The sequence below is a fragment of the Oncorhynchus clarkii genome, chromosome 16 (genome assembly GCF_045791955.1).
Source record: "Oncorhynchus clarkii lewisi isolate Uvic-CL-2024 chromosome 16, UVic_Ocla_1.0, whole genome shotgun sequence".
NCBI classification, from domain to species: Eukaryota; Metazoa; Chordata; class Actinopteri; order Salmoniformes; family Salmonidae; genus Oncorhynchus; species Oncorhynchus clarkii.
In genome coordinates, this window is record NC_092162.1 from 10,869,078 (window position 1) to 10,895,588 (window position 26,511).

Here is a 26,511-nt window from a genome sequence, read left to right on the forward strand (position 1 = left end):
GGGAACAGTGGGTTTAACTGCCTTATTCAGTTAAACGACAGATGTTTACCTTGTCAGCTCGGGGATTCGTTCTAGCAACCTTTCGGTTACTAGTCCAACGCTCTAACTACGGTTTGTTAAGGCATTCTTGAGTTTGAAGCAGATATGCACTTTTTAAACATCTTTTGATTAATATCGTGATAATTATTGTTATCGAATGAAAAAATATATATATCTCGTGATAATTTATTTGCCATATCGCCCAGCCCTACTCACCACACACTCCCTTTGTTTCTCTCACTCACACACTCCCTAATGTATTTATTTTTTCAAGGTCTTGATGGAGGACCGACAGACCAACCGTCTGAGAGAGTCATTGAACATCTTTGAAACGATAGTCAACAACCGAGTCTTCCTCGCCGTCTCCATCATCCTCTTCCTCAACAAGACTGACCTCCTGGAGGAGAAGGTCAGTAACATCACAATCACACCAAACACTCTAGGAAGCAGGGTTCACACAAGAAACTAGACTATGTTCGCTTTTCAGAGATAAATGTGTTGTTATTGAGGCCACACCAACCTTCAGATTCTACTAGGGCTGACCCCAATTAGTCAACTGGTTCATTGTTTGGTCGATAGGCTGTTGGTTGACTAAGATTTTCACTTATTCACGTTTGGCATTCTCTCAACCAGCTTCATGAGGTAGTCACCTGGAATGCATTTCAATTAACAGGTGTACCTGGTTAATTTGTGGAATTTCTTTCCTCAATGTGTTTGAGCCAATCAGTTGATATTGATTAAAGTGTACATACAAAGGGCTTATAGTACAGGTTGTTCGCAAATTATATTATACAAATGTTATATTTTGCTTTTCAATAAAACCTGACATGTTGGTATAAGAACATTGTTCTACTTTATTTTATTAGAACTTTACAGGCTAATTTCTATTCTGTTAAAATGAATTACAATCTAAATGTGATTTTGAACACCATGGGTAAATTTCTCAAATGTCCAGTAAATGTTAATCTTGCCGGTTACGTTGTCCTGTGCCACATTTACCTAACGAAAACCCCACCTTACACATTGAATAAGGGACTGGCACTGACCTGTATATACTTGCATTCTCATATTTCTTCAACTTATATCGTACTTCTTGTGTGTTTTTATTCTATTTTCTATTATCTATCTACATTATTATCAACCCTGCATTGTGGGAAAGAGCTCTCAGTAAAGAATTTCACTGTAATGTTTTACACTTGATGTATCCTGTGCACGTGGCGAATAAACTTTGTGTTGATCTGTTCCTGGCAGGTCTCGAACATTTCGCTGAAGAAATACTTCCCAGAGTACACGGGGCCGGACCACAGCCTGCCGGACGTCCAGAAGTTCCTAGTGGACTGTTTCCGGGGGAAGAGAAGAGATGCGACACAGAAGCCCCTCTACCACCACTTCACCACAGCCATCAACACAGAGAACATCCGCCTGGTGTTCCGAGATGTCAAGGATACCATCCTCCACGAAAACCTCAAACAGCTTATGCTCCAGTGACCTATGACCACTAGAGAGGACCTGCGAGGAACCAGCCTCAGAGAGAACCCCAGAGAGGACCTCTTCTCCCGCCTAAAAGAAGACCTGATTGAGGACTGCTCTCACCTTCAAAAGAGGACCGGATTGAGGACCCCAGTGCCTTGGGGAGGACCTTGATGTTCCACTTTTGTTGTTTTATTTGGTTTTTACTGCACTGTGTTGAGTGGATGGTCTATAGACTGCTCTGAGGTCAGTTTGACCTTTTAGGAGCCAGGGACATGATTGAACGCTGGATAATAAGCACTGTCCTTGGATCAGTTTTGAAGCCTTCCATGCTGTCATAGCCCCGCTCCTGTCCACTGATCTGAGACCTGTGTGACTGACAGAAACCACAATGCGTTAATACAACAACGTCTTAATAACCCTTAATCACTGTGTGTGTGTGTGTGTGTGTGTGTGTGTGTGTGTGTGTGTGTGTGTGTGTGTGTGTGTGTGTGTGTGTGTGTGTGTGTGTGTACGTGTGTGTGTGTGTGTGTATACCTGTTTTGGCATTAGCTATCATGTAATCAATCATGTCTTTATAGTCAATACATTTTAACGTGTGTATACAGTTTACAAATTTCTACCTTTCTATTCCCAGATAGTTCACATGTAATTCTGCTGTAAGGACACAACACACACACTTGGACGGTTATCTAGTATTGTTATCTCAGGGTTGGATGGAGGTACCGCTACAAAGGATGTCCTTATTGTGTTATTATTGTAATAAACAGTCTGTCCATAGGGCTGTAGTCTGTCTATACCCTCAAATTCAAATCTGGACCTCCACTGCTTTTAGATTTGTATTCTTCCCCCTCTAATCAGGGACTGATTTTAGACCTGCGACACCACATGGGTGCAATTAATTATCAGGTAGAACAGAACCAGCAGCACTCCGTACCTCGTAGGGTCAGAGTTGAAAACTCCCGGTCTATAGTGTATATCCCAGGTTGAAGTGTTCGATTTTTTGTTGTTAAATGTCTTCCTGTGAGAACCTGTTCTGGGACGTATTCACTAAGCATGAAGTGGAAGAAAACGGGCTGAAACAGGGATGAACTATCTGAACTTGTCCAATAAGAAACGCTTGTTTTCTTTTTCCATTGCCAATGTTTTGAAACATTTTTCTACAGTGTGCCCTAACGGACCAGAAAAGCAGAGGGGGCATGTCTCCGACCCTGGGCTACAGTACTTTAATTTGGGGTGCAACGTTACAGAACGTTCAGGCAGATTCGTATGCGTGTTCATTTCTGTCTGAAATTTCTATAATGTTTTTGCCCCCACGGAACGTGGCCCAGGTTACCACGACAAGTTAAAGGTACCGCCTCCTCCTTCCCTTCCCATTGGTGGCCTTGTAAAGGGACTTGTGTTATTGGTCAGTGAGGTTGTCTGTCTAATGGATGTGATCATGTTTATAGTTGTACAGACTGACTCAAATGTATCTTTTAGTTTCAAATATGACAGATTAGTTTGTTTGTTTTCATGTCCATACTGTAACCTGTTGTTGATGACAATAGTGTGTGTATAGGTATGCCAACACTGTAAGATACGCCACCTCATAGGGCTGAAAGACAGCTAGAGACTGACTCCAGATTAGCGTTTTGAGCGTTTCTCTCCTGCCACGTCACACTGCCTTTTATATGACTGTATAAAGATCGACTGTCCTAGTTTCTCTAGCTACGGAGATTACGTGTCTGTCTTTCCACTGTGCCTCGCTCTGGCCTTGTACATACTGACGCCTGGGCCCAGTTTCACAAAACCTTTTAGAAGACATTTCTTAAGTGCCATTTTTTTCCCCTTAACTTTATTTGTATTAAAATGTGCTATTCCTCAATAAGGTTATTGCAAATGTCCTTAAGTTTCTTCCTATGAAAATAGTTAAAAATACATTTGATTCTTGAAAAGGAAGTTATTGGATTTCTTCTTGTAATTCCAAGATGGCTATAGTAAACCCTTGTCTTAAACTCATGGAAGTGAGCAAATAAGCTAATAAAAGCAATTGCACATGTTTATTGACTCTACTGAAACTTTCAGTTGGATTTGTTTTAAATCCAATAAAACATTTTAGACCAGTAATTTCGATAAGAAATATGCTAACATGATTGCCCTTGCTAGATAGCGCTGTTGCCTAGCGACAATCATTTTAGGAAAATATTTAAGAAGTCCTTAAGAAAATCGTGAATTATGAAACATTTGAGTTCTTATGAGCTTATTTATTTTTAAAAAGCTTAAGTTTTTGCATAACTTTAGTAAAACTGCCCTGATGCCTTAGTTGTAATCTAAAACTGTTTACTTCCATGTTTTAAATGATTCAACAACAAAAAATCACTGTTTCACGGTTGGCCTTGTCAATGAACATATGTTTCTTTCTCTAACAATCTGCATTTTTTTAATATGCCACTAATTTTTACAATAAAACACTTTTTCTAATAAATAATAAAGTGTGAATTGTCATTCATTCAGCCCATAGACTATAAAGCAGCAGTTTGAGTCTGGACCAGAGGCCACCCCAGTGTGCACGTATTTGTATTATCCCGCTCAACACTAGCACACATGATTCAACTACCCAAGGGCCCGACATATACAGATAGTTCACAATCATTTCAGAAACCCTGGTATAAAGTGTTACCTCAGAGTAAAAGGCAAAGTGCTTGGACCACAGCCTAAGGCTGGATTCCAAACACTTAAAAGACACACACTATCCCCTCAACCCTCAAGTTAAGTGTACATTTCTGATGACGTCTGACGCGTACACACTTGCAAGGCAAGGGGCGAGGGAGGAAGGAATGATTTTTAAATTCATCACTCGATGATTGTGTTTTCAGCCACCGGTAGCTTGTGGGTGCTTTATATGCGCTACAGTCAATTATGATTGCATGTCTACTTGTATTAACTATTTAACTATTAATATACACATACTGTATGATAGCTAGAAAATTAATTAGCTAACTAATGTTAGCCTGCCTAGCTACTTCTGAAGGAAAATGTTTTATTTCTACAATTTCCAAAAGCTAACCAAACAAAAACATTACTTTTATGAGATGTTTGTGCATTAGCAGCACAATTTCTAACTTATTTACATTTGTTTTTACTTACACTTGTATGTTGACTCCATATTGACGTTGAGGTTTTAAGTTTTGGCTGACTTTAAAAAGATATATATTTATTTAACCGTTACCTAGGAAAGTCAGTTAAGAACAACTACGTATTTACACTGACGGCCTACCAAAAAGCAAAAGGCCTCCTGCGGGGACGGGGGCGGGGTTTAAAAATTAAATAAAAATATACACTGCTCAAAAAAATAAAGGGAACACTAAAATAACACTTCCTAGATCTGAATGAATGAAACATTCTTATTAAATACTTTTTTCTTTACATAGTTGAATGTGGTGACAACAAAATCACACAAAAATGATCAATGGAAAACACATTTATCAACCCATGGAGGTCTGGATTTGGAGTCACTCTACAGGCTGATCCAACTTTGATGTAATGTCCTTAAAACAAGTCAAAATGAGGCTCAGTAGTGTGTGTGGCCTGTATGACCTCCCTACAACGCCTGGGCATGCTCCTGATGAGGTGGCGGATGGTCTCCTGAGGGATCTCCCAGACCTGGACTAAAGCATCCGCCAACTCCTGGACAGTCTGTGGTGCAACGTGGCGTTGGTGGATGGGAGCGAGACATGATGTCCCAGATGTGCTCAATTGGATTCAGGTCTGGGGAACGGGCGGGCCAGTCCATAGCATCAATGCCTTCCTCTTGCAGGAACTGCTGACACACTCCAGCCACATGAGGTCTAGCATTGTCTTGCATTATGAGGAACCCAGGGCCAACCGCACCAGCATATGGTCTCACAAGGGGTCTGAGGATCTCATCTCGGTACCTAATGGCAGTCAGGCTACCTCTGGCGAGCACATGGAGGGCTGTGCGGCCCCCCAAAGAAATGCCACCCCACACCATGACTGACCCACCGCCAAACCGGTCATGCTGGAGGATGTTGCAGGCAGCAGAACGTTCTCCACGGCGTCTCCAGACTCTGCCACGTCTGCACGTGCTCAGTGTGAACCTGCTTTCATCTGTGAAGGGCACAGGGCGTCAGTGGCGAATTTGCCAATCTTGGTGTTCTCTGGCAAATGAAAAACGTCCTGCACGGTGTTGGGCTGTGAGCACAACCCCCACCTGTGGACGTCGGGCCCTCATACCACCCTCATGGAGTCTGTTTCTGACCGTTTGAGCATACACATGCACATTTGTGGCCTGCTGGAGGTCATTTTGCAGGGCTCTGGCAGTGCTCCTCCTTGCACAAAGGCGGAGGTAGCGGTCCTGCTGCTGTGTTGTTGCCCTCCTACGGCCTCCTCCACGTCTCCTGATGTACTGGCCTGTCTCCTGGTAGCGCCTCCATGCTCTGGACACTACGCTGACAGACACAGCAAACCTTCTTGCCACAGCTCACATTGATGTTCCATCCTGGATGAGCTGCACTACCTGAGCCACTTGTGTGGGTTGTAGACTCCGTCTCATGCTACCACTAGAGTGAAAGCACCGCCAGCATTCAAAAGTGACCAAAACATCAGCCAGGAAGCATAGGAACTGAGAAGTGGTCTGTGGTCACCACCTGCAGAACCACTCCTTTAATGGGGGTGTCTTGCTAATTGCCTATAATTTCCACCTGTTGTCTATTCCATTTGCACAACAGCATGTGAAATGTATTGTCAATCAGTGTTGCTTCCTAAGAGGACAGTTTGATTTCAGAGAAGTGTGATTGACTTGGAGTTACATGGTGTTGTTTAAGTGTTCCCTTTATTTTTTTGAGCAGTGTATATTAATTTAGGACAAAACACACATCACGACAAGAGAGACAACACAACGTTACATAAAGAGAGACCTAAGACAACATAGCAAGGCAGCAACACAACATGGTAGCAGCACAAAACATGGTACAAACATTATTGGGCACAGACAACAGCACAAAGGGCAAGAAGGTAGAGACAACAATACATCACGCAAAGCAGCCACCACTGTCAGTAAGAGTGTCCATGATGGAGTCTTTGAGATAAAACTGTCCAGTCTTAGCAGATGTACAATCATCGCAAATTGAATTATGAGGTGTTTCAGGCCTGAAGTGAACACAATTGTATTTATTTTTATTTCACCTTTATTTAACCAGGTAGGCTAGTTGAGAACAAGTTATCATTTACAACTGCGGCCTGGCCAAGATAAAACAAAGCAGTTCGACACATACAATAACACAGAGTTACACATGGGATAAAGAAACATAGAGTCAATAATACAGTAGAAAAAGTCTATATACAGTGAGTGCAATTGAGGTAAGATTAGGGAGGAAAGGCAATAAATAGGCCATGGTGGCGAAGTAATAATAATATAGAATTATTAAACACTGGAATGGTAGATGTGCAGAAGATGAATGTGCAAGTAGAGACACGGGTGCAAAGGAGCAAGATAAATACAGTATGGGGATGAGGTAGTTGGATGGGCTATTTACAGAAGGGCTATGTACAGGTGCAGTGATCTGTGAGCGGCTCTGACAGCTGGTGCTTAAAGCTAGTGAGGGAGATATGAGTCTCCAGCTTCAGTGATTTTTGCAGTTCGTTCCAGTCATTGGCAGCAGAGAACTGGAAGGAAAGGCGGCCAAAGGAAGAATTGGCTTTGGGGGTGACCAGTGAGATATACCTACTGGAGTGTGTGCTACAGGTGGGTGCTGCTATGGTGACCAGTGAGCTGAGGTAAGGTGGGGCTTTACCAAGCAGAGACTTGTAGATGAAATGGAGCCAGTGGATTTGGCGGTGAATATGAAGCGAGGGCTAGCTAACAAGAGCGTACAGGTCGCAGTGGTGGGTAGTATATGGGGCTTTGGTGACAAAACGGATGGCACTGTGATAGACTGCTTCCAATTTGTTGAGTAGAGTGTTGGAGGCTATTTTGTAAATGACATCGCCAAAGTCGAGGATCAGTAGGATGGTCAGTTTTAGGAGGGTATGTTTGGTAGGATGATTTGTGGCGAAATAGAAGATGATTCTAGATTTAATTTTGGATTGGAGATGCTTAATGTGAGTCTGGAAGGAGAGTTTAGTCTAACCAAACACCTAGGTATTAGTATTTGTCCACATATTCTAAGTCAGAACCGTCCAGAGTAGTGATGCTGGACGGGCGGGCAGGTGCGGGCAGCGATCGGTTGAATAGCATGCATTTAGTTTTACTTGCATTTAAGAGTAGTTGGAGGCCACGGAAGGAGAGTTGTATGGCATTGAAACTCGTCTGGAGGTTAGTTAACACAGTGTCTAAAGAAGGGCCAGAGGTATATAGAATGGTGCCGTCTGCGTAGAGGTGGATCAGAGAATCACCAGCAGCAAAAGCGACATCATTGATGTATACAGAGAAGAGAGACAGCCCGAGAATTGAACCCTGTGGCACCCCCATAGAGACTGCTAGAGGTCCGGACAACAGGCCCTCTGATTTGACATACTGAACTCTATCAGAGAAGTAGTTGGTGAACCAGGCGAGGCACTCATTTGAGAAAACAAGGCTATTAAGTCTGCCGATAAGAATGTGGTGATTGACAGAGTCGAAATCCTTGGCCAGGTCGATGAATACGGCTGCACAGTAATGTCTCTTATCGATGGCGGTTATGATATCGTTTAGGACCTTGAGCGTGGCTGAGGTGCACCAATGACCAGCTCCGAAACCAGATTCCATAGCGGAGAAGGTACGGGGGGATTCGAAACGGTCCGTAATCTGTTTGTTAACTTGGCTTTCGAAGACCTTAGATAGGCAGTGTAGGATAGATATAGATCTATAGCAGTTTGGGTCTAGAGTGTCTCCCCCTTTGAAGAAGGGGATGACCTTGGCAGCTTTCCAATCTATGGGAATCTCAGACAATACAAAAGAGAGGTAGAATATGCTCGTAGTAGGGGTTGCAACAATTTCTGCAGATAATTTTAGAAAGAGAGGGTCCAGATTGTCTAGCCCGGCTGATTTGTAGGGGTCCAGATTTTGCAGCTCTTTCAGAACATCAGCCATCTGGATTTGGGTGAAGGAGAAATGGGGGAGGCTTGGGCGAGTTGCTGTGAGGGGTGCCGAATAAACTGTATTCTTTCACGACGAGTTGTTGTCGGAGAACCATACAATGTCATCACGTGACTCCAAATTTACTTCAATATGATAGTTATATTAATATTTGCGCATAAAAGCGTTCACACCGAGATTTCTACAATTCTCGCATAATTCATTTTACCGACACAAAAAGATCCCACCTTGTCTAACGTATTTTCTTTACTCGATATATTGAACGTTTACCGACAAAATCTTTTGTTTCCATCAGGCCTGTTATGACATGTTATATCTTACGTACTTTACTCGCATTAAACAGGTAATCCTTGGTTCCAGTCTCTCTGTTCAGGCTGGAGCTGTAGCAAAGATGTTTATAAGTAACCCAAGATAGACTACAGCCTCTCGTTTACAATGGGAACAATGAGTCAGAGTTGGCAGAACAAGCAAGGACGTGGGCAGAGCCAAGCGTTATTTGCATATTTTCGTTAGGGAACGCCTACTCTGTATTTCGCATGTGAATATTTATTTTATTTTTAACCTTTATTTAACTGGGCAAGTCAGTTAAGAACAAATTATTATTTACAATGACGGTCTACCCCGGCCAAACCCTAAACCAGACAGCGCTGGGCCAATTGTTCGCCGCACTATGGGACTCCCAATCACGGCCAGTTGTGATACATCCTGGAATCGAACCAGGGTCTGTAGTGATGCCTCTAGCACTGAGATGCAGTGCCTTAGACCGCTGCCCACTCGGGAGCCCCTAACTCAATTCTCCCTTGCACTCATTCTAAACAACGCAATTTTTGGAAGCTTTGCCAAAGTGTAAAGTCTACAAAAATGTGATGCTAGTGTTTCGAAAAGAAAACTGTATTGAGATCAAATGTTTCATAGATGAGAACATTTGCAGAATGTCCCTCAAAATCCATATAGTTTTTTTTTCTCCAGGCCAAATCAAACGAAACGCGAACGAGCATTGCTTCGCATACACGCGAGAAAAGTGGACTTGCTTTCTAATTTCAAGCGCCTGTTTTCTGTCATTCACTACCGTGCATAATAATTCCAGCGAGTACACGCTCTTTCGCGTTTCATTTGATTTGGCCTTCCCACTTCCGTCCACTGGGCTTCCGCTTACCACCATATTTGGTAGGGAGTGTAAACGCCAAGCGGATGTTTCACATTTATACATCCGGTGAAATTTCTGTCTCATTGTTCTATCTGTGGGTGTAGCTTCCACTAGGGGTCAGCAAATATCTATTTTTCAACTACCACGCACACGTTCTCTAGACTACGAGATACATTGTTTCGTTTTTACCGTTACAAATCTAACCAATTGCTGTATCGGTAACGAGTGCAATAACAGTTCGTTTAGAGAAAGTACTATCAGACATTTCTAAAGCTTTATTTGTGCTGAAAATATTTTCGATGTGGAATTATCTAGCTAATTTCCTCAGGCGTTTACTTGTGCTACCCAAGGGGTCTTTTCCAAAAGTATTTAGCAGACAAAAATGTTATGGTTGAAACAACGTGTGCACCAAATGTTCCACGCGTACAGTAAAATGACACAAGTTTACATTTCGTCAAGAAGAAGATGATAAGCATTAGAAGATGTTGAAGTGCCGCTGGTTTCGTTCTAGCAACCAACAAACGGCAAGTAAAATTGATTCTACCGCTCAAGACTCATGTCAGGCGGGTTATGTAAGCCAACATGGCATTTCCCATTGTCAGGAGCACCACTCTGGCTATGCAGACTATAAAAGCATAATAATGGTCATCAAACTCATTAACCCATTTGATTGCGAGAAAAGTAATGCATGTATTACATATTCGTGTATAGATTATGTAGAGTTTTTCTCTTAAGATATTAAAGCTAGAAAGTTATGGGTTGTAAGAGACAACATTCTGGAAAATAATTTGATCCTTTGTGTCAAACTCTGTCAGACCATAATAACAACATCATATTTACATCATCTATAATCCTGTCTCTTTTCCAGCAGTGATGTCGTCCTCCATTGAAACATGCCCGTTCTGTGGGAAAAACTTCAAGAGACTGAACAGCCACCTTCCCAGATGCAAGATGGCTCCGGTCACCACAACCACACAAAGGTCGCAGACCCCCCCTGGCCCAGCTGACCTCATCACAGACAAGAACAGCAAGAAGACATCTTTATCATCGTCTTCTTCATCACCATCAACAACTTCTACTAAGAGTAAGAAGGCATCATCTTCGTCTCCATCACCAGCGTTATCACCATTGGCAACTACAACCAAGAGTAAGAAATCATCATCATCATCATTGACAACTACTAAAAACAATAAGAAGACACCATCACCTTCCTCCTCCTCATCGTCATCGTCATCAACATCAACTTCAAAGAAACGGCAGAAGCTCCTTGATGAGACTTTCATTCTCTCCAAGGACAGTCTGGCAAAAGATCCAGCCAATATCCACACAAAACCCAAAGCGATAGCCAAACTCAAAGCAGTCCCTGCCACATCCCCAGTCCCTGCCACAGCCCCAGTCCCTGCCACAGCCCCAGTGAGCACTAAAGCCAAAGCTGCCTCTAAGAAGAAGGTTTCACTGCGGGAGCAGATTGAACTATCCGCTCAGACAGCCAGAGCTGCTGCCACACTATCCCAGGAGCCTTTACCAGGGGCACAGAGTGAAGCAAGACATTTCTGGAAGGAGGAGGTGGGGAGCAGTAGGGAAGAGGTGGGGAGCAGTAGGGAGGAGGTGGGGAGCAGTAGGGCGGAGGTGGGGAGCAGTAGGGAGGAGGTGGGGAGCAGTAGGGAGGAGGTGGGAGGAGAAGAGAAGCTGCAGGGGTCAGGCAGTGGTCAGCCCAGACCCAGCATCCAGGACCACACCACCGTCAAACCTGACCGTCTGTACAGCAAGACAATCGCACTGGACCATAACCCGACCATAACCTCTGACCTCAATAAAGACAGTCTACGCAGCAAGACAAGCAACCAGGGACCACTCATGGTCAACCACGTTTCAACAGTACTGGACCGTGTTCAGACCACAACCGCTGATCGTAACAAAGACTATCTGTATAACAAGACCAGAAGACTGCTCACGGTTGAACTCGGTCAAACCTCCGTGAGGACAGAGTCAGCAACAGCCAATCAGAGCGTGACAAGGGAGAAAGCGCCATTCGACACCAGGAAGTATGGCACTGAGCAGAGGATCATGGGTCTGTAGTGTTTCTCTGGTCTTACTGTATTATGGCTGCCTAATCCATTGACATCCCTACTCCCTGTAGATGAGACCAACACTAACTAACTGGTTAACCATTGACATCCCTACTCCCTGTAGATGAGACCAGCACTAACTAACTGGTTAACCATTGACATCCCTACTCCCTGTAGATGAGACCAGCACTAACTAACTGGTTAACCATTGACATCCCTACTCCCTGTAGATGATGAGACCAGCACTGATTGACTGGCATGTTGTGTTGTAGGTAAACTGTCTCTAGGGGAGGTGAGGCTGAAGGAACTACCTTGCTGGATCGCTACCAGAGCTCCCCGCAACCCCAGAAATGGAGTACAGGCCCTGATCAGCGGTAGAAGACACCCTACACCAGAGATCATCAACTAGATTCAGCTATGGGACGATTGTTTTTCATTGAGCGGATGGTCAGGGGGCCGGAACATAGTTACAAATTATTAGTAGACTACAAATTGACCGCAAGAAGTCCAAACAGATATTTGACAAAAACATAATAATTTTAATCCTTGCTTACATTTGTTTACGATCACATACACTGAGTATACAAAACATTAAGAAGTTACCGGCTACTAAGTTGCTTTGAAAGTAGTGGAAACAACTTTTAATGTACACTGAGTGTACAAAGCATTAGGAACACCTGCTCTTTCCATGACATAGACTGACCAGATGAATCCAGGTGATATTGATGTCACTTATTACATCCACTTCAATCAGTGTAGATGAAGGGGAGGAGACATGTTAAAGAAGGATTTTTAAGCCTTGAGACAATTGAGACATGGATTGTGTGTGTGTGCCGTTGAGGGTGAATGGGCAAGGCCAGATTTAAACGCCTTTGAACGGGGTATGGTGGTAGGTTTTTATCTTTTTAAATGTGTTTTTTTATCAGAAAACTTGGGGTTGCCAAATAAAACGCCAGTAGGGGAACCCAGCCCGACAAACATACACACACACATACACATTCACACACAGTGAATCTATTTGGTTATCCCATGATATCTCTTTTAGGTCCATCTACCATCTCTCTCTTTCTTTCTCTAGGATGGCAGTGGTACTACAGGAGGTATATAGATGTGAGGAAAGGTGGAGTGGGAGGAGTGGCCATGCTGCTAGCAGGATACTGCATCCTGGGCTACACCTGGCACTACCCACACATCAGTAAGTGTGTGACTTCAATCTTTCTTCAAAAAATTGACTGACTTTCTTTATATGTTTACTGACTTGTGTGTTTTCCCTCATTAGAGCATGACCGCTGGAGGAAGTACCACTGAGCCCTGCTGAGCGCCAGCGGTAGGGATCAAACATAGGGGAAACCTCTTCACTCTGGGAGAGCGCCCCTAGTGGTGTGGTGGAGAAACATTTTCCAACGGGAGACATATTTGACGAGCTGCAGCTATGGCGAAAACGCTTTGGCTTTATACACATATTCTTCTGTGTGAAAGGAGATGAAATGTATACAGAAGCAACACTGAGGTGCCCAGGGAAATGGTCTCATTTCAGTTTGAAGTTTAATTTCTTGTAAACCTTGTGTACAACTCTTTAAGTATTTATGTTGCATTTGCTGTTGTTTTGTTAACTGTTTATGAAAGGGAAGGATATCTCAATGTTACAGCACGTCTGCTTCTAGGACAAGTTAAAAATGAATTGTGTTCTCTCTAAACTAGTGAGAACAGCATCAAAGCTAATTCAGTACTCCTAAAGGACTCCCAGCCAATCCAGCAAGTGTCACTGTAGGACTGTTTTTGTTTAAACTGACAATGTACTGTGTGTAGCATGCCCTCCCAATCAATGCCTCAAATGATTGAATGTAGACAAACTGGCCCAAGTATAGTAATACTATAATAACAAGTATTACAGTGTGTGTGCTTGCAGTATTTAACTGACTGTGAAGGTTTTACCAATACTACATGTTTGAGAAAGGTTAAGTTTCAAATGAATCAGGCTATGCCCATTTATGATTGTATTCAAAATGAATTTATTGTTGACTTTTCTCTTTCTGTTGTAGTGAACACAAACTAAAAATGAACAACACAGTATTTGTAACGATTTCTCTTGGAACACTTCATAGCCAACAGAAAGAAAAAAAAACTGTTTTTACATTCTTTTTCTTTACAAAAAAGTATAAATATTGTTTCATTTTTATATATATAGATATATATAAAAACTATACAAATCATGTACAGAGTGAGACAAAAGTAAACAGTGAAAATGGGGGTAATGAAGTAAAAATGTGTCACTCCTTGGCAGAAAGAGCCTAGTTTATCAACCTTAGGCACTCCTGTGGGAAACGACTGTTCCCCATTAAGTGCACTACTTTTGCTCCACGCCACATAAGCTTGTCAAAAGTAGTGCACTATCACAGGCATAGTGTGTAATTTGAGACATGGGGGTGGTCAGGACCAGGGCTGAAATACAGAGGGTTGACAAGACAACATGTAAAACAGACAGCTGTGTTCTCTCTCTAAAGCCTTCAGTCTGTTCATTCAGTCAATTTATGAGCATAGACACTCCCCTCTCTCTCTCCTGTTGATTGGGGTATAATTGTTGGGCGGGGCAGGAGGATTGAGTGACGTGATGGATAGAATAGAGGAGAGGAAAGTTAAGCAGGCGAAGTAATGAGTGACATTCGTCCAGCGTACGTACGCAGAGACATACAACCCATGACCTTCCAGGGTCATTAAATCTCACCATGGTTACAGTGGTTGCGTGTTAACTTCGCTGGTACACACATCCCTAACAACACAAATCGTGATTTATAAAAATAAAAAAATTGAAACCAAAAAAAGATAAACACGGCGAAACATTTCTCCCTCAATCTGAGGAGTTAGTTCCCCCCCAGCACCAATACACTCTAACGAGAGTGAATGTGTGTGAGTGCAGAGGGGCGTCACATACCTTTAAGGTACAAAAGAAAAATGCCAAATAAGAAAATGACAACTGACAGAAAACCAAAAGCTGCTTGTTTAGTCGTTATATAGACACAAGAGTGTGAGTGAGTCTCTCTGGCTTGACTTTACCGTGAAGACTGAAGTAGAAAACACAAAAATAGCTATATTTGTTGTAGTTTTCCAATCCATCAATTACTACTGTATTTTATGTGTAGGTGTATAATGTCAGGTGCAAAAATAACATTTCTTACAAGGCTTCTTCATGTAAACATTTCAAGGACAACGTAGAATTTGTCAGGCACAGAATCATCATCTTCCTCCTCCCTGAACTTCAGCTTTGTGGGACGTAGCCTAACATTGAGTTTCAGGAATTTAGGAATGTTTGTATAGAGGTCAATGAGAAAGGGTGTCGAATTTGGCCAACAAAAAATGTAATTGCTCATTTGCTTCATGAGGCTTATTTGATCAAATAGAAGTTTTGCAATGGTTAGCTTGTTACAAATGCACTGATATAAGTGGACACACGTGGCATTAATATCTGAGTTGTACCTGTTGTCATAGAGATACTGTATATAGAGAACTCTTCGTGGATATAACTCGTTTTAAAGTGGCCATTGGGGCTTCCACCATTTTAAAGTAGCCAACTGGGTTGGGAATTCCTATGAGTTGGAAGCAATCGGCCAATGAAGAAGAAAATGTACTACTTTAAAATGGAAATAGCCTCAATGGCGCTGCCCATGCTGTCACAGATGCTATGATGGCACAGATACAGAGATGAGTCCTCCATCTATCTCTATGGCCTGTTATTCACACACGTATCTGCCCTCTCATTGGCTAAAATAGTCCTACCTGATCTCGCCACCTCCCACCTGCCTTCCATCTTAGAGGACATGTATTTCTATTGTGAGAGCAGTCAATCGACTATTTTGTCAATATAATAGACAATATTTGCATCCTCTCCCCACTCACACCCAACAGGATATGATGTCACAAAGATCATGACACCTGGCTGTCCTACAGTAAATATAATACTGTAACCATAGAAATACAATCTAGATTATATTTCTATGGCTGTAACTAACTCAGAGCTGGTTGAAGTGGACTGACAATGAGAGAGAGAAGGAGAAAATAAACAACAGGCATGTAATCCCTGGAGCGAGCTGAGGGGAAAGGATGGGAGGATGAGAGATGGAGGAATGGAAGGATAGAGTGATGGGCACGTCTGCCTGTCAGTCTCTAACATTCTAGAATGCTGTTGACGGCTGCCTCTAGAACCGAGTCTGTGTCGGGCGGGGTGGGAGGGAGTGGTAGGGGGACCTGGGGGTGAGAGGGCAGGTGAGACAGGTGCTGAGTCTGTTCCGTCCCTGTCGACACTGCCGCTGTGGCCGTAGCAGCCACGTTTCCAAGGTGATAGTTGCTGTTGTTGTTGTTGCTACAAGCAGCTTTGTTTCCATAGTTGCTATGTTGAGTTCTCTTCAGGTCAATGATACTCTTATAAGAGTCTTTTCCTCCTCCCCCACTACCTCCCCCAGGGTCTCCATAGCCTGACTGGGGGTCTGTCCTGTGAGGGGGGTCTATGTTCAACCCCCCCACTGACTGTCTATGGCCATGGCTGGACGAGGGGGAGGAGAGAGGGTCCAAGGGGAGGCAGGGGGGAGAGAGGAGAGACGGCTTCACCGCACAACAGAAATCTTCCAAGAAGCCATCTATGGAGGGAGGGAGAGAGAGAGAAAGAGACATGATGAAAAATAATGGTCCACAGCTTTTGAATGATCCACATTCCTGCCATTTCCCTCCTCCTCACCTGGGTCAACCAGTATCATACGTTTGTCCTGTGTCAGGTTCTGCCGTTCCTCTTGGTTAAAGGTCCTGTCAATCATCACCATCTCTGAGGAGGGACTGGAGCGCTGCAGGAAGAGAGGGACTTAGCAACATCCTTACAATTTTGAAGATAAACAAGTATTTGTGTGTATGTGCATATGTTCGTGTGTGTGTGTGTGTTCTCACCTCAGCCTCCACCATCAGCAGTCGTCTGTATTTGTTGATCATAACCTGGGTCCTCTTCAACACCTGAGTCGCCATCGTCTCAAACTCATCATCCACTGGTACAGACAGAACACAGTGTCACACTCACACACACACACACACACACACACACACACACACACACACGCGGTGTAGGGGAGGTTTCTGACCTTGAGAAAACTCTTCCTTGTTGGGCGGAGCACCGTGGAACATGTGGTAGGGGAGGAGTCTGTGCAGTGCGTCGTCCAATGAGGTGAAGCGGGTGATGTCAGGTGACAGAACCCCTGAACGATCCATCGTCAACTGATGTAGCATCCTGCAGACATACACATTGTACACTTGTCGCATACAATCAGTATAAATGCATATGTGGATATACTCACATCTATAACGCTGGAGGCTGCTGAGGGGAGGACAGCTCATAGTAATGGCTGGAATGGAATGGTATCAAACGTATGGTTTTCATGTGTTTGATATTATTCCATTCCAGCCATTACATCAAACCATCCTCCCCTCAGCAGCCTCCACTGATTTATACGTACAAACACACACTACTTACATTGCTCCTCTGGTGAGCTGCTGAGGGGCCTGCCTCTTCTGAGCGCTGACCTACAAGAGACACGTCATTTTCATCATCACGCACACAAACACAGACTAACACACAAACACACACGTGTGCAACATGTAGACTACCTGTATGTTTAGCAGGGAGTTTTGGCTCATGGAGGTCATTGTTTTCACAGCTAGGAGACAAAAAAGGAAACAGAAATCAGGAGAGGGGTTTCTTTATGTCTGTAACTACACACAGACACATAAACTCATATACAAACACAAACCTTTGTTTCCAAGGAGGTTGACAAGCTGTGTCTGAGCCTGTGACAGGAAGTGGAGAAGAAAACAACTAAATATTTATAGAAACGAATACAAAGAGGGTAATAATTGAGAGAGAGAGAAAGAGAGAGAGTGAGCGAGGGGTAGAGAGTTGTAGTTAGTACCTGTGAGTATTCCTCATCCTGTGTGGCAGTACCAGTACCAGAGAGAGACATGGGGGAGAGGGAGCTGCTGTTCTGAGTCACTGCGAGGCGCTGCACTGGGCTGCACGACACCTGACCCCGAACCCCTGCGGTCGCTGTGCCAACCAGCGTCAGACACCCCTGATTTGATGCCGCCTGGATGGGGGCAGGGCTAGTACCAGGAAAAGTCTGCCATTTTTGGGTCATGGCTCCTCCTACTCCCACCTGACTGCCTCCCACTTGGATCAGCTGACCACCCGCCGTCGCCGTGAAGTTCTGCCCGGTGACAAGCTGCACTGTGTTCTGATTGGCTACCATGGTTGATTGGGATGGGTCTGAGGAGCCATTGTGGTGGACCAGGTACTGCCCTGGGGCCAGATTGGCCTGGACTTGTTGTCCCTGGTTCTGCTGCCCCAGCGGAGAGTGGACCAGGATGGAGCCGTTAGCTGTGTAGTGTCCCTGGGCCGCAGTGTTAACCATGGTGGTGGTTGTGGTCTGGAGTCCCAGGCTGTAGACTGTCTGAGCCCCAGCTTGAAGGGGTTTGGGCTGGATAGGTCTGACTAGGGCCTGGGTGCCCCCTGGTCCTCTCTGGATGATGATGTTCTGCAGGGGGATGTTTTTAAAGGGCGAGCCCACCTGGTTCACCTGGCCCACTTGGGAGGAGGCGGCGAACACCTGCCCCCCTGCTGCTACTCCCCCCATCACCCCCCCGATCTCCCCACCCTGCCGGAGGAGGATCTGTTGGACCCCTCCACCTCCGAAGGACCCCAACACCTGGATGTTCCCCCCTGCCTGGCCGTTGGGCAGCTGGGACACCTGGGATACGCCCTGGAGAAACTGACCACTGGGAAACGCTGCTGTCGCCGTGGTGACCCCGCCGCTGTACCCCCCCGAGACCAGCTGGGCGGGGAATGGGGAGGGGGTCGGAGGGGGAGGTGGCTGGGAGTCTAGCATGGCCTCCTGTTCCAGAGTCTGTTCAGTGATGTCTGCCTCCATGAGAGACTTCTGCAGGATGTCAAAGTGCTGGTCCTCTCCTCCTCCAAGATCCATTCCTCCTGGAGAGGCTCCTCCCCCCAGCTCATCCTCAATGAACGATAGGCTGCTGGAAAGCTGGAGGCCAGCACCCGCTGAATCCTCAAACTCGCCATCTTTGAGGCCGGAGTTAGAACCAGCCTGAGAGAGAGAAAAAAATAACACTTTATAACTATAATTGATACTCATGGTACTCAAAGTGCTTTACATAGTAGTGGGAAGTTCACATTATCCACCATCAGTGTCTAGCACCCACCTGGGTGATGCACGCCGACCATTTTTGTGCCAGAACACTCAGCACACATCAGCTATCAGTTGGAGAGGTGAGGAGTGATATATGCAAATTAGGAGGATGATTAGATGGCCAAGATGGAATGGGGCCAGGTTGGAAATGTATCCATTACACCAGGGTAAACACCCCTAATCTTATGATAAGTGCCATGGGATTTTTATGACCACAGAAAGTCAGGACACCTGTTTAATGTCCCATCGGAAAGACTGCACGATAGGCGGGCAAAGTCCCCTTCACTGCCCTGGGATCTCCCTAGACCAGAGGGAACAGTATTGGCCCTCCAACACCACTCCAGCAGCATCTGGTCTCCCATTCAGGGACCGACCAGGACTGATGCTGCTTAGCTTTAGAGGCAAGCCAGCAGCGGGATGCAGGGTGGTATGCTGCTGGCAACTACGCAGGTTCCGTCAGTATATAAACCCACTGGCAGCAGGTAAGTAAAGGTTTACAAAGACTCACAGTGTTACTAGTGAAGAAGGTTCCAGCAGAGCCGTACGCTGCGTTCGTCACATCATCCTCCTCAATCTGAAGGAGAAAACACACAGTCACTTCACCTGTATCACAAAGCAGCCTGCTAACTTTATTAAATATTATGTTAGTTTAAATAGGCATGAATGAACTAGTAGACCAGAGGGGGGAAACACTCACAGACTTGTTGGTGGAGCCGTGGAGGTAGTCATTCAATGCTTGCACATCTCTGAAGGAGAGGGAGGGAGCTCGAGTCAGAGACAATCTGATTATTATTTTTTTATGCAATTTAGTTAACATTTGTAGCCCCTGGGCAACATACTCCTCTGTTCCACCTGCCATTATGAATGCCTTAGTGTTAGATATGTTATAGACTATGTTTGTGATTTAATTGTCAGACAGATTTACCCTATAATATCCAGAAGACGGCGATCGTCCTCATCATCCATGACACCTGGGAGAGGTGAAAGCAGAGAGGGACGAAGTGAGAGGAGGGTTGGATGAGAGCAGAGTGAAGGATGATGTGAGAAAAATTATGTGTAATGGAATGAAGGATAAGTGGAAAATATTATATTAAGGCTTTTAACTGTATACATTCTGTAACTATGCTAAAAATGCTCAAATGCAATATGAGTTTTTATTCAAACCCCTGTCACTACTCTAGATAGAGGCAACAATTCCTATGAATGCTTATGAGCACTAAAGAGCAATGCAGAAACATTGACAGTGGGCCAATAAAGAGGAAGTGGTGTGTGGTGACAGTTGGTGATGACGCAATAAAACACTCACTGCTTTCTGACAGCGGGCATGGAATCATTAATTAACCACCCTTTATTTTCTGTGCTGGAGTAAAAGGGAGCAGGGTGAGAGAGACAGATGGAAGAGATACAGGAAAGAGAGAGGGAGGTTAAGAGAACAGTACGTACAGTATTGCCCCTATCCATCCACCTAGTATCCAGATTCCCTGAGAGTAATAATATAGGATATTTTAGCAGACGCTCTTATCCAAAGCGATTTACAGTCGTGTGCAAACAACCCATTATTCTGGCGTTGCAAGCACCATGCTCTCTACAGCAGACCGCGAGTGACGCTCCCGAACCCTACCCTTCTCCTGCATATTGGTCTCTCCTGTCACCTCCCATAGAATGAAGATGGCCATCGGTGTAAATAACTCCACCCTGTTCAATTTCAAGGTTGTCTGGGAGTTGAACGTTTAGAAAGCATTTTATAGCCAACATTCCACAGAACTAACTCCTATGATGTTGACCGTCGTCTCATGACGGAAGGGGCCATAGAACAGTGAATAGCAATAGTATCATACTATTCTCAAGGGCGAACCTGTTATTTGGTTAATTCATAGAACCGCAATGGCAGAGTTAAACAAGGTGGGGCTTTGAAAAATGGATTGCCAGTGTAGGGGGCCTAATATACTGTGATGTGTCCCAATTATAGACGTATTTTTTAAAACTTATTTGTATCATTTATTCGATGTCATGTCGAATTACAAATCTGATACATTGTGTCCAGTCAGTGATGTAGCCTCGTACTCCCGTGTCAGTCTGGAAAAATGTAGCAAGTCTGAAACAAAATGGCGACTCCGCCACCATCTTTATTTGAGAAAGAAAAGCCTGAAGATGAGACTCAAAACAATGCGACAAAATCTCAGCTACAATTGAGTAGTTCAATGTAAAGGGGATTACACGAATATGGTTAATCAGATCTAACTGGCCGTTTTGAAATGACGAAACTAGTTTCATTTTCTATAGTTGGGCTGCTAGTTTGTATGTTTGTCCTTAACAAAACATGTGGCATACGCAGATAAGCGTGGCACTTTATATGCAGTTTTCCACCCCCCAAAAAGGAAACAAAACAAAATATTTTACTTCACAAATTAAACCGATATACGCGCTCTTGGATGGTCCCTTCAAGTATTGTTAGTTAACGAAAGATTAGTTGAAAATAATCTGATGGCGTCGTAGTATGTCGGCTACGCGACTAGCTAACCTTAGCTAGCGTTATAATGTCCCTCTGCCCTTTTCATTGGGGTTATTTTATGCCATAGCGGCGAGCTAGCACCACTAAACATTGCATTTATACGTGTCAAATAACGTTTAACTGTCCGAATTCACACGCAGTGTAAAAAAAAAACCTGTCAGTTGGCTTGGAAATATCAAAGATTTGACTAGATAAATTTGGCCGAATGTGGGAAAACGAGCAGCTAGCTTGAACTCAGTCAGCTAGCTGGCCAATAAATGCAAAAATAAACACACAATATAGCATTTCCTCTCCCCCCCTATAACTCGCCCAGTGGTCGAAGTAGGCGTATAAGAAGAGATAGCTAAACCAGCTCATCCGAAGAATAGTCGAAACATTTTTGCTCCAATTGAATTTCGACATGGCAATAACACCCTCCCAAATCTTAGCATTGTGCTGAGTCGAACCGCTAGCTAACGACAGTCGTGGCACGACGCTCAATCTTCGGCGTCGTTAACAAAGCCAGTTAATGTATAGCTTGCTATTTTTTTTTATGTCCCCCCAAAAAATAGACTGAATCGACAGACAATGAATCGTATTGGAGCACAACAACAAAAAAAGCCTGTCCTTCCAGCCTCTAGCTGACGTGCTCCTTCTCTGTTGGGGTAAAAGCTACCACTTGTCTTCTACAGTATTTAGCTCATCTGCCAGCATGCAAAACGTCACATTTCTCTCGATTTGCTGAACAGACGTATTTCAAATCGTGGAATTTACTAGAGCGTGGCGATTTCCATCAAGCAGCTCTTGGGGCTACTTATTTGACCGAGGATTTTTTTTTTTTAACTGGTAAACATCGGCCTGTTCTTGGTTAGCTCCGTTGTCGCCTATTTAGAAACGTCGGACAGAATTCGTTGACACGGTTAAACGGACTAAACAGCGTCGAGACATAAATATTTATTTCGATTAGCATAACATAAAGACGACTGAAAGAAGGCAAACCCTTACTCCTGTCTCACTCTTCTTGAAACCCAATATCTCCATTTGGCAACTTTTAATTTGCTCCCCCCTCCTCCTCCTCCTCCCTCCCTCCTTTCCCACTCATATATTTTTCTCACTGTCCCTGTTCTGTCTCAGATATATCTCTCCACTCTCACTCTATTCCCCCCCAGAAGGAAGGGAGGAAGGAGGTTGTGTGTGTTTTTTCCTTGAAATTTTATCACAAAATTATAATACACTCAAAGGGAAACTCACCGTCATGAAAAAGCAGTGCCTTGTCAACGGGGTTTCCTCGCCATCACTGCACGGGTAGTCGGGGTGGTGCCGCTCCAGCAGAAGTCAGCAACATCAGAGCATTCTACAGATAGCATTGCAATATTCCATAGTACTCACATAGGACAACCAAATAGTTACTAAACTATAAATACTGAAAAACTATGTTCTACCATTCACTATTTTTTTATTTTTTTAACTTAACATATACTTAAATTCTCCCATATGAATAGGAAATTGTTTTACTGTACGCTTGGCTATTATGAACGGTAGGGGGCCACTAATAGATGCCACACCTTGATGTGGCTGCTTAAGTAATTGAGGAGGAATGACTACAAAGAGATCATCAAAACGAGGGCGTTATTCCACTCATATACTCTCCAAGGGCATATAGGAGGGCGGTAACAGCTTTAATAAGTAATCTTATTCATAGTGCTGCTCTGTACACCATGTTTCAATAAGAGATTGGGGTCAACTATGTATACCGCAATTCAATCTATTGTGGTGTGAATTCATGTAGGCCTATTTTATTCCATATATTTCATATTATTGCAAACAGTTACAGCTGTCTCCTTTGGACGAGTGAAGTTATTCCTCCCTGCAGAATAATACAATGTTACTGCATATGAAAGTGAGGTGTGTGTGACATTGAGGAATAAATACACTCTTCTACATCTACTGTGAAGGTGGTCCCTGATATACTCTTTAACTATACTGAGATTAATTTTATATTCGCCTCGATTTAAAACCCAGGAATCCTTCCATTTGTTTTCGCAGTAGGGCACGATAGAACATGGGAAACATTATAGATGGATATTTGTTATGGGTTGCAGAAACAATCGTGTATGAACCTGTGTGGTTTGGCTGACACCAGCTCTCGTGGGCACTGTGGACTTTTGGGTCTAGGTGAGAGTGGGGAAAACGTAAGAAACGCCGTTCCATAACCCACCAATTAAGTGACAGTATAGCCACAAGAGGGGAGGGATTTATCCAATGAGAATTCCGTTTGTTACGAAGCGACATTATCTCTTCCGCATGTGCCGATACAACAACATAAACGAGAATATGGATGTGGAGAGTGGTATTTGTCAGGGAAACGGGGACTCTGGGCCTAGTGAGTTAGGCGTGAAGATCCCCGAGGGGATGCTGAAACGGGAACAGGATAGGCTCGAGGACGTGGAGAGAAAGAAAGAGGTGAAAAATAGCCAGTCTGTCACGGAGGAGAAGAGCGGGTTCTTCACCGCGACGTTCGGCAGCGAAAGGGCGGCTATCGAGAAGTTACTGGCTGGTTGCTCGGAGGCTACTGACCGTGTCCTGGCCACCAAAACCTTGGAGGAGGTGACTACTAAAACACAACAGCTCCAGAAGTTTCTAAACGACAGCATGGTGTTTTTACCGCAGTACGAGCTGAGACAGGCACAGATGGCGCTCCAGAAACTACATAACTCACTGGCCGAGAAGAGAGATGAGATTCTCCCCAAGAAGAAGTTCGCCTTTAGGTCGCGTGCAGCAAATACACCCAAAGTAGATCCACCTGTCGCGGACCCAGCGTCACCTGTAACACCTAAGGATTCTGGCCGAATTAAATTGGATGGAGCCATAAGCCCCCCAGAGCAGTGCGGCTTCTCCCACTTTGAGTCCCAGGTAAGTCCCTTACATAACACGATTCATTAAATCATTTCTTATGAGAACGCTTGTCTCTAATCAACTGTGCTGTAGATTCTACTCTTTGAAGGTATGTAGTTTAAATGTCTGATGACCACTGTTTGTCTTTGGCAGGTGCTGACCAAGACAGCGGAGGAGATCAAACAACAGGATGTTCTCCTGACCCACCTGACCAATTGCAAGGTCAGACTCCTGGGATCCCCAAGCACCGTCCACATCAAACACGTCCAGAACTGTGAGATCTTCTCTGGGCCGGTCTCCAGCTCTGTATTCGTCGACCACTGCACCGACAGCACCCTCTCCTTCCCCTGCCAGCAGCTACGGACTCACCACACTACTGACACACAGGTCTATCTGCATGTCACCAGCCGCGCCATCATAGAGGACTGCCAAGGGGTGCGCTTCGCCCCCTTTGCCTGGTCCTACCCGGGTCTGGACCTGGACTTTAAGGTGTCTGGTCTGGACCGGGAGAGGAACAACTGGAACCAGGTGGATGATTTTAACTGGCTGGCCATAGGGACCCAATCACCTAACTGGTGTGTCATCCCAGAAGCTGAGAGAAGAACTGAATGGGACTCCTAGAGACATAAATAAAGAGCATGTCAATCAAACAAATGAAGTGTTTTCTTATTTTCTAGAATTTATGTTGTTGACTTCAACAATCACTCAGTCCTGATGTCCTGACAGGGTTGACTGTATGTGTATTTTTTATATATATATATATATATATATGTATGTGTGTGTTTACTCATTGCTGCTTTCTCACTACCCTACTCTCAGCAGTACAATTAGAACGTTAACCACAGGTAATGTCACTAACACAGTTTGTTACATGTTCATTTATTCAGAAAGGACCACCTTAGTTTGTAAAAAAAAAAATATATATATATATATAATAGCCACACCTTAATGTTTACAACATGCATTTTTTTCACTGTTCTCTCATCTGTGGAAGTGGTCTCGGTGAGTGTTAGTGAAGGTGTAAATAAAGGGTTTGGTTGACAAACCAATAAATCTGTCAGTTTGTCTTTTAATGGTACATGAAATATTTGACTGAAACAGTTTGGGGTGGTTTTCCGGGATGCATATTAAGCCTAGTTCTGGACTAAAAAGCAAGTTCAATAGGGAATCTCCATTGAATGTGTTTAGTCTAGGGCCGGGCCTAATCTGTGTATGGAAAACCGTCTCTAACTGTTTCTTCCCTTTTCCACATCCTGTCCCCACTTTTCCCAGAGAAATCTGACATGTAGTAGAGGTTATAATCATACTGTACCAATGACAGTGCTGATCTCTGCCCTCAGCTACTCTAACACCAGTATGTTCCTCTGGTTTCACTCATAAGTTCTGCCAACTTCTGAAGATGTCATATCAGGTCTGCTGGCCTGTTGTGTGTAACTGTGCAGCTCACATGTGCACCTGCCATCATGTAGTTGATTGAATGCACTGACACTCACATAACCACACACATCTCCCTTCTCTTATATAGTTTACACATCACAATCCTAGCTTTGTTGTGCAATGAAGAGGCCTCCTTTAGAAGTTAGTTGTTGGTCCACCAAACTGCCAGAAGCATTACACAGTTCATTCAGTCCAGACACAAACACCTTCATAGTTAAATCTGCCTGCTTCCTTACTACAGCGGGGTATATTACAATGCAGGATCAATGAGTTAGCCAGCGAACTTGCCTTATCACTCTGAAATAACTTTTTATTTTTTTAGAAATATAAGCTAGAAATGGGCATGGTTTAATTGTCTTAACAGCCCAAAAAACATATCAGTTTAGCTTTCTTAATGAACCAGAAAAGCAATAATTATTTCTGGTTGTTGATCAAATTTATCTGATCCTGCTTTGTAGTAGACCCCTCTGATGAGAGACTGCCAGGTTGTTTATGTTGGCTGCTGAATGCAGGTGTAGCTAAGTGGGTCATGGGGAGACTGTTGTAGGAGTTACTCTAAGGATCCATTCTTCCAGAGCCTGTTTGTCTGTGAGGGGCTTACAGGTTTTTTGGTTGTTTTTATTGAATCGTCTCACTGACTCTACACT

At 44.0% G+C, this 26,511-nt stretch overlaps 4 protein-coding genes across 6 annotated transcripts in view; 3 read left to right on the forward strand and 1 right to left on the reverse strand.

The window, feature by feature from the left end:
* The window catches only part of LOC139367936 (guanine nucleotide-binding protein subunit alpha-13-like), a 35,843-nt gene extending 31,860 nt beyond the window's left edge, over positions 1-3,983 (forward strand). Inside the window, exons 5-6 of the mRNA XM_071106332.1 lie at positions 314-448; positions 1,291-3,983. Of these exons, the coding sequence (XP_070962433.1) occupies positions 314-448; positions 1,291-1,527 (372 nt within the window). The 3' untranslated portion in view covers positions 1,528-3,983. The remainder of the gene's footprint in view (positions 1-313; positions 449-1,290) is intronic.
* A 5,933-nt stretch (positions 3,984-9,916) lies between these two features.
* LOC139367938 (uncharacterized) lies at positions 9,917-13,874 on the forward strand. Of its 2 annotated transcripts, none has more exons than XM_071106335.1 (5): positions 9,917-10,258; positions 10,603-11,805; positions 12,076-12,177; positions 12,882-12,998; positions 13,083-13,874. In XM_071106335.1, exons 2-5 carry the CDS (start codon positions 10,608-10,610, stop codon positions 13,109-13,111), a joined length of 1,446 nt encoding a protein of 481 aa, XP_070962436.1. In that variant the 5' UTR covers positions 9,917-10,258; positions 10,603-10,607; the 3' UTR covers positions 13,112-13,874. The 2 variants fall into 2 exon arrangements, with proteins under 2 accessions (XP_070962436.1, XP_070962437.1); XM_071106336.1 differs by having other exon boundaries at positions 10,106-10,258; positions 10,606-11,805.
* Positions 13,792-22,827, reverse strand: LOC139367937 (BRD4-interacting chromatin-remodeling complex-associated protein-like). Of its 2 annotated transcripts, none has more exons than XM_071106333.1 (13): positions 22,784-22,827; positions 20,348-20,401; positions 19,967-20,012; positions 19,739-19,787; positions 19,550-19,615; positions 17,749-18,939; positions 17,590-17,626; positions 17,447-17,496; positions 17,313-17,362; positions 16,924-17,069; positions 16,736-16,830; positions 16,533-16,635; positions 13,792-16,434 (listed from the first exon to the last, which is right to left on the reverse strand). In XM_071106333.1, exons 2-13 carry the CDS (start codon positions 20,373-20,375, stop codon positions 15,965-15,967), a joined length of 2,331 nt encoding a protein of 776 aa, XP_070962434.1. In that variant the 5' UTR covers positions 20,376-20,401; positions 22,784-22,827; the 3' UTR covers positions 13,792-15,964. The 2 variants fall into 2 exon arrangements, with proteins under 2 accessions (XP_070962434.1, XP_070962435.1); XM_071106334.1 differs by lacking the exon at positions 22,784-22,827 and adding an exon at positions 22,538-22,564 and having other exon boundaries at positions 13,798-16,434.
* Positions 21,914-25,480, forward strand: LOC139367940 (tubulin-specific chaperone C-like). The gene is made up of 2 exons (XM_071106337.1): positions 21,914-24,445; positions 24,581-25,480. Exons 1-2 carry the CDS (start codon positions 23,795-23,797, stop codon positions 25,046-25,048), a joined length of 1,119 nt encoding a protein of 372 aa, XP_070962438.1. The 5' UTR covers positions 21,914-23,794; the 3' UTR covers positions 25,049-25,480.
* Positions 25,481-26,511: the final 1,031 nt, after the last annotated feature.

Coding starts and splice junctions, on each gene's coding strand:
- LOC139367938 (XM_071106335.1), top strand. CDS start 10,608: ATGTCGTCCTCCATTGAAACATGCCCGTTCTGTGGGAAAAACTTCAAG. Junction 11,806..12,075: donor CACTGAGCAGAGGATCATGG/GTCTGTAGTGTT, acceptor GTTGTGTTGTAG/GTAAACTGTCTCTAGGGGAG. Junction 12,178..12,881: donor AGTACAGGCCCTGATCAGCG/GTAGAAGACACC, acceptor TTCTTTCTCTAG/GATGGCAGTGGTACTACAGG.
- LOC139367937 (XM_071106333.1), bottom strand. CDS start 20,375: ATGATTCCATGCCCGCTGTCAGAAAGCA. Junction 17,363..17,446: donor ACTCCCTGCTAAACATACAG/GTAGTCTACATG, acceptor TGTCTCTTGTAG/GTCAGCGCTCAGAAGAGGCA. Junction 17,070..17,312: donor CAGCTCACCAGAGGAGCAAT/GTAAGTAGTGTG, acceptor GTATGTCTGCAG/GATGCTACATCAGTTGACGA.
- LOC139367940 (XM_071106337.1), top strand. CDS start 23,795: ATGAGAATTCCGTTTGTTACGAAGCGACATTATCTCTTCCGCATGTGC. Junction 24,446..24,580: donor TCTCCCACTTTGAGTCCCAG/GTAAGTCCCTTA, acceptor TGTCTTTGGCAG/GTGCTGACCAAGACAGCGGA.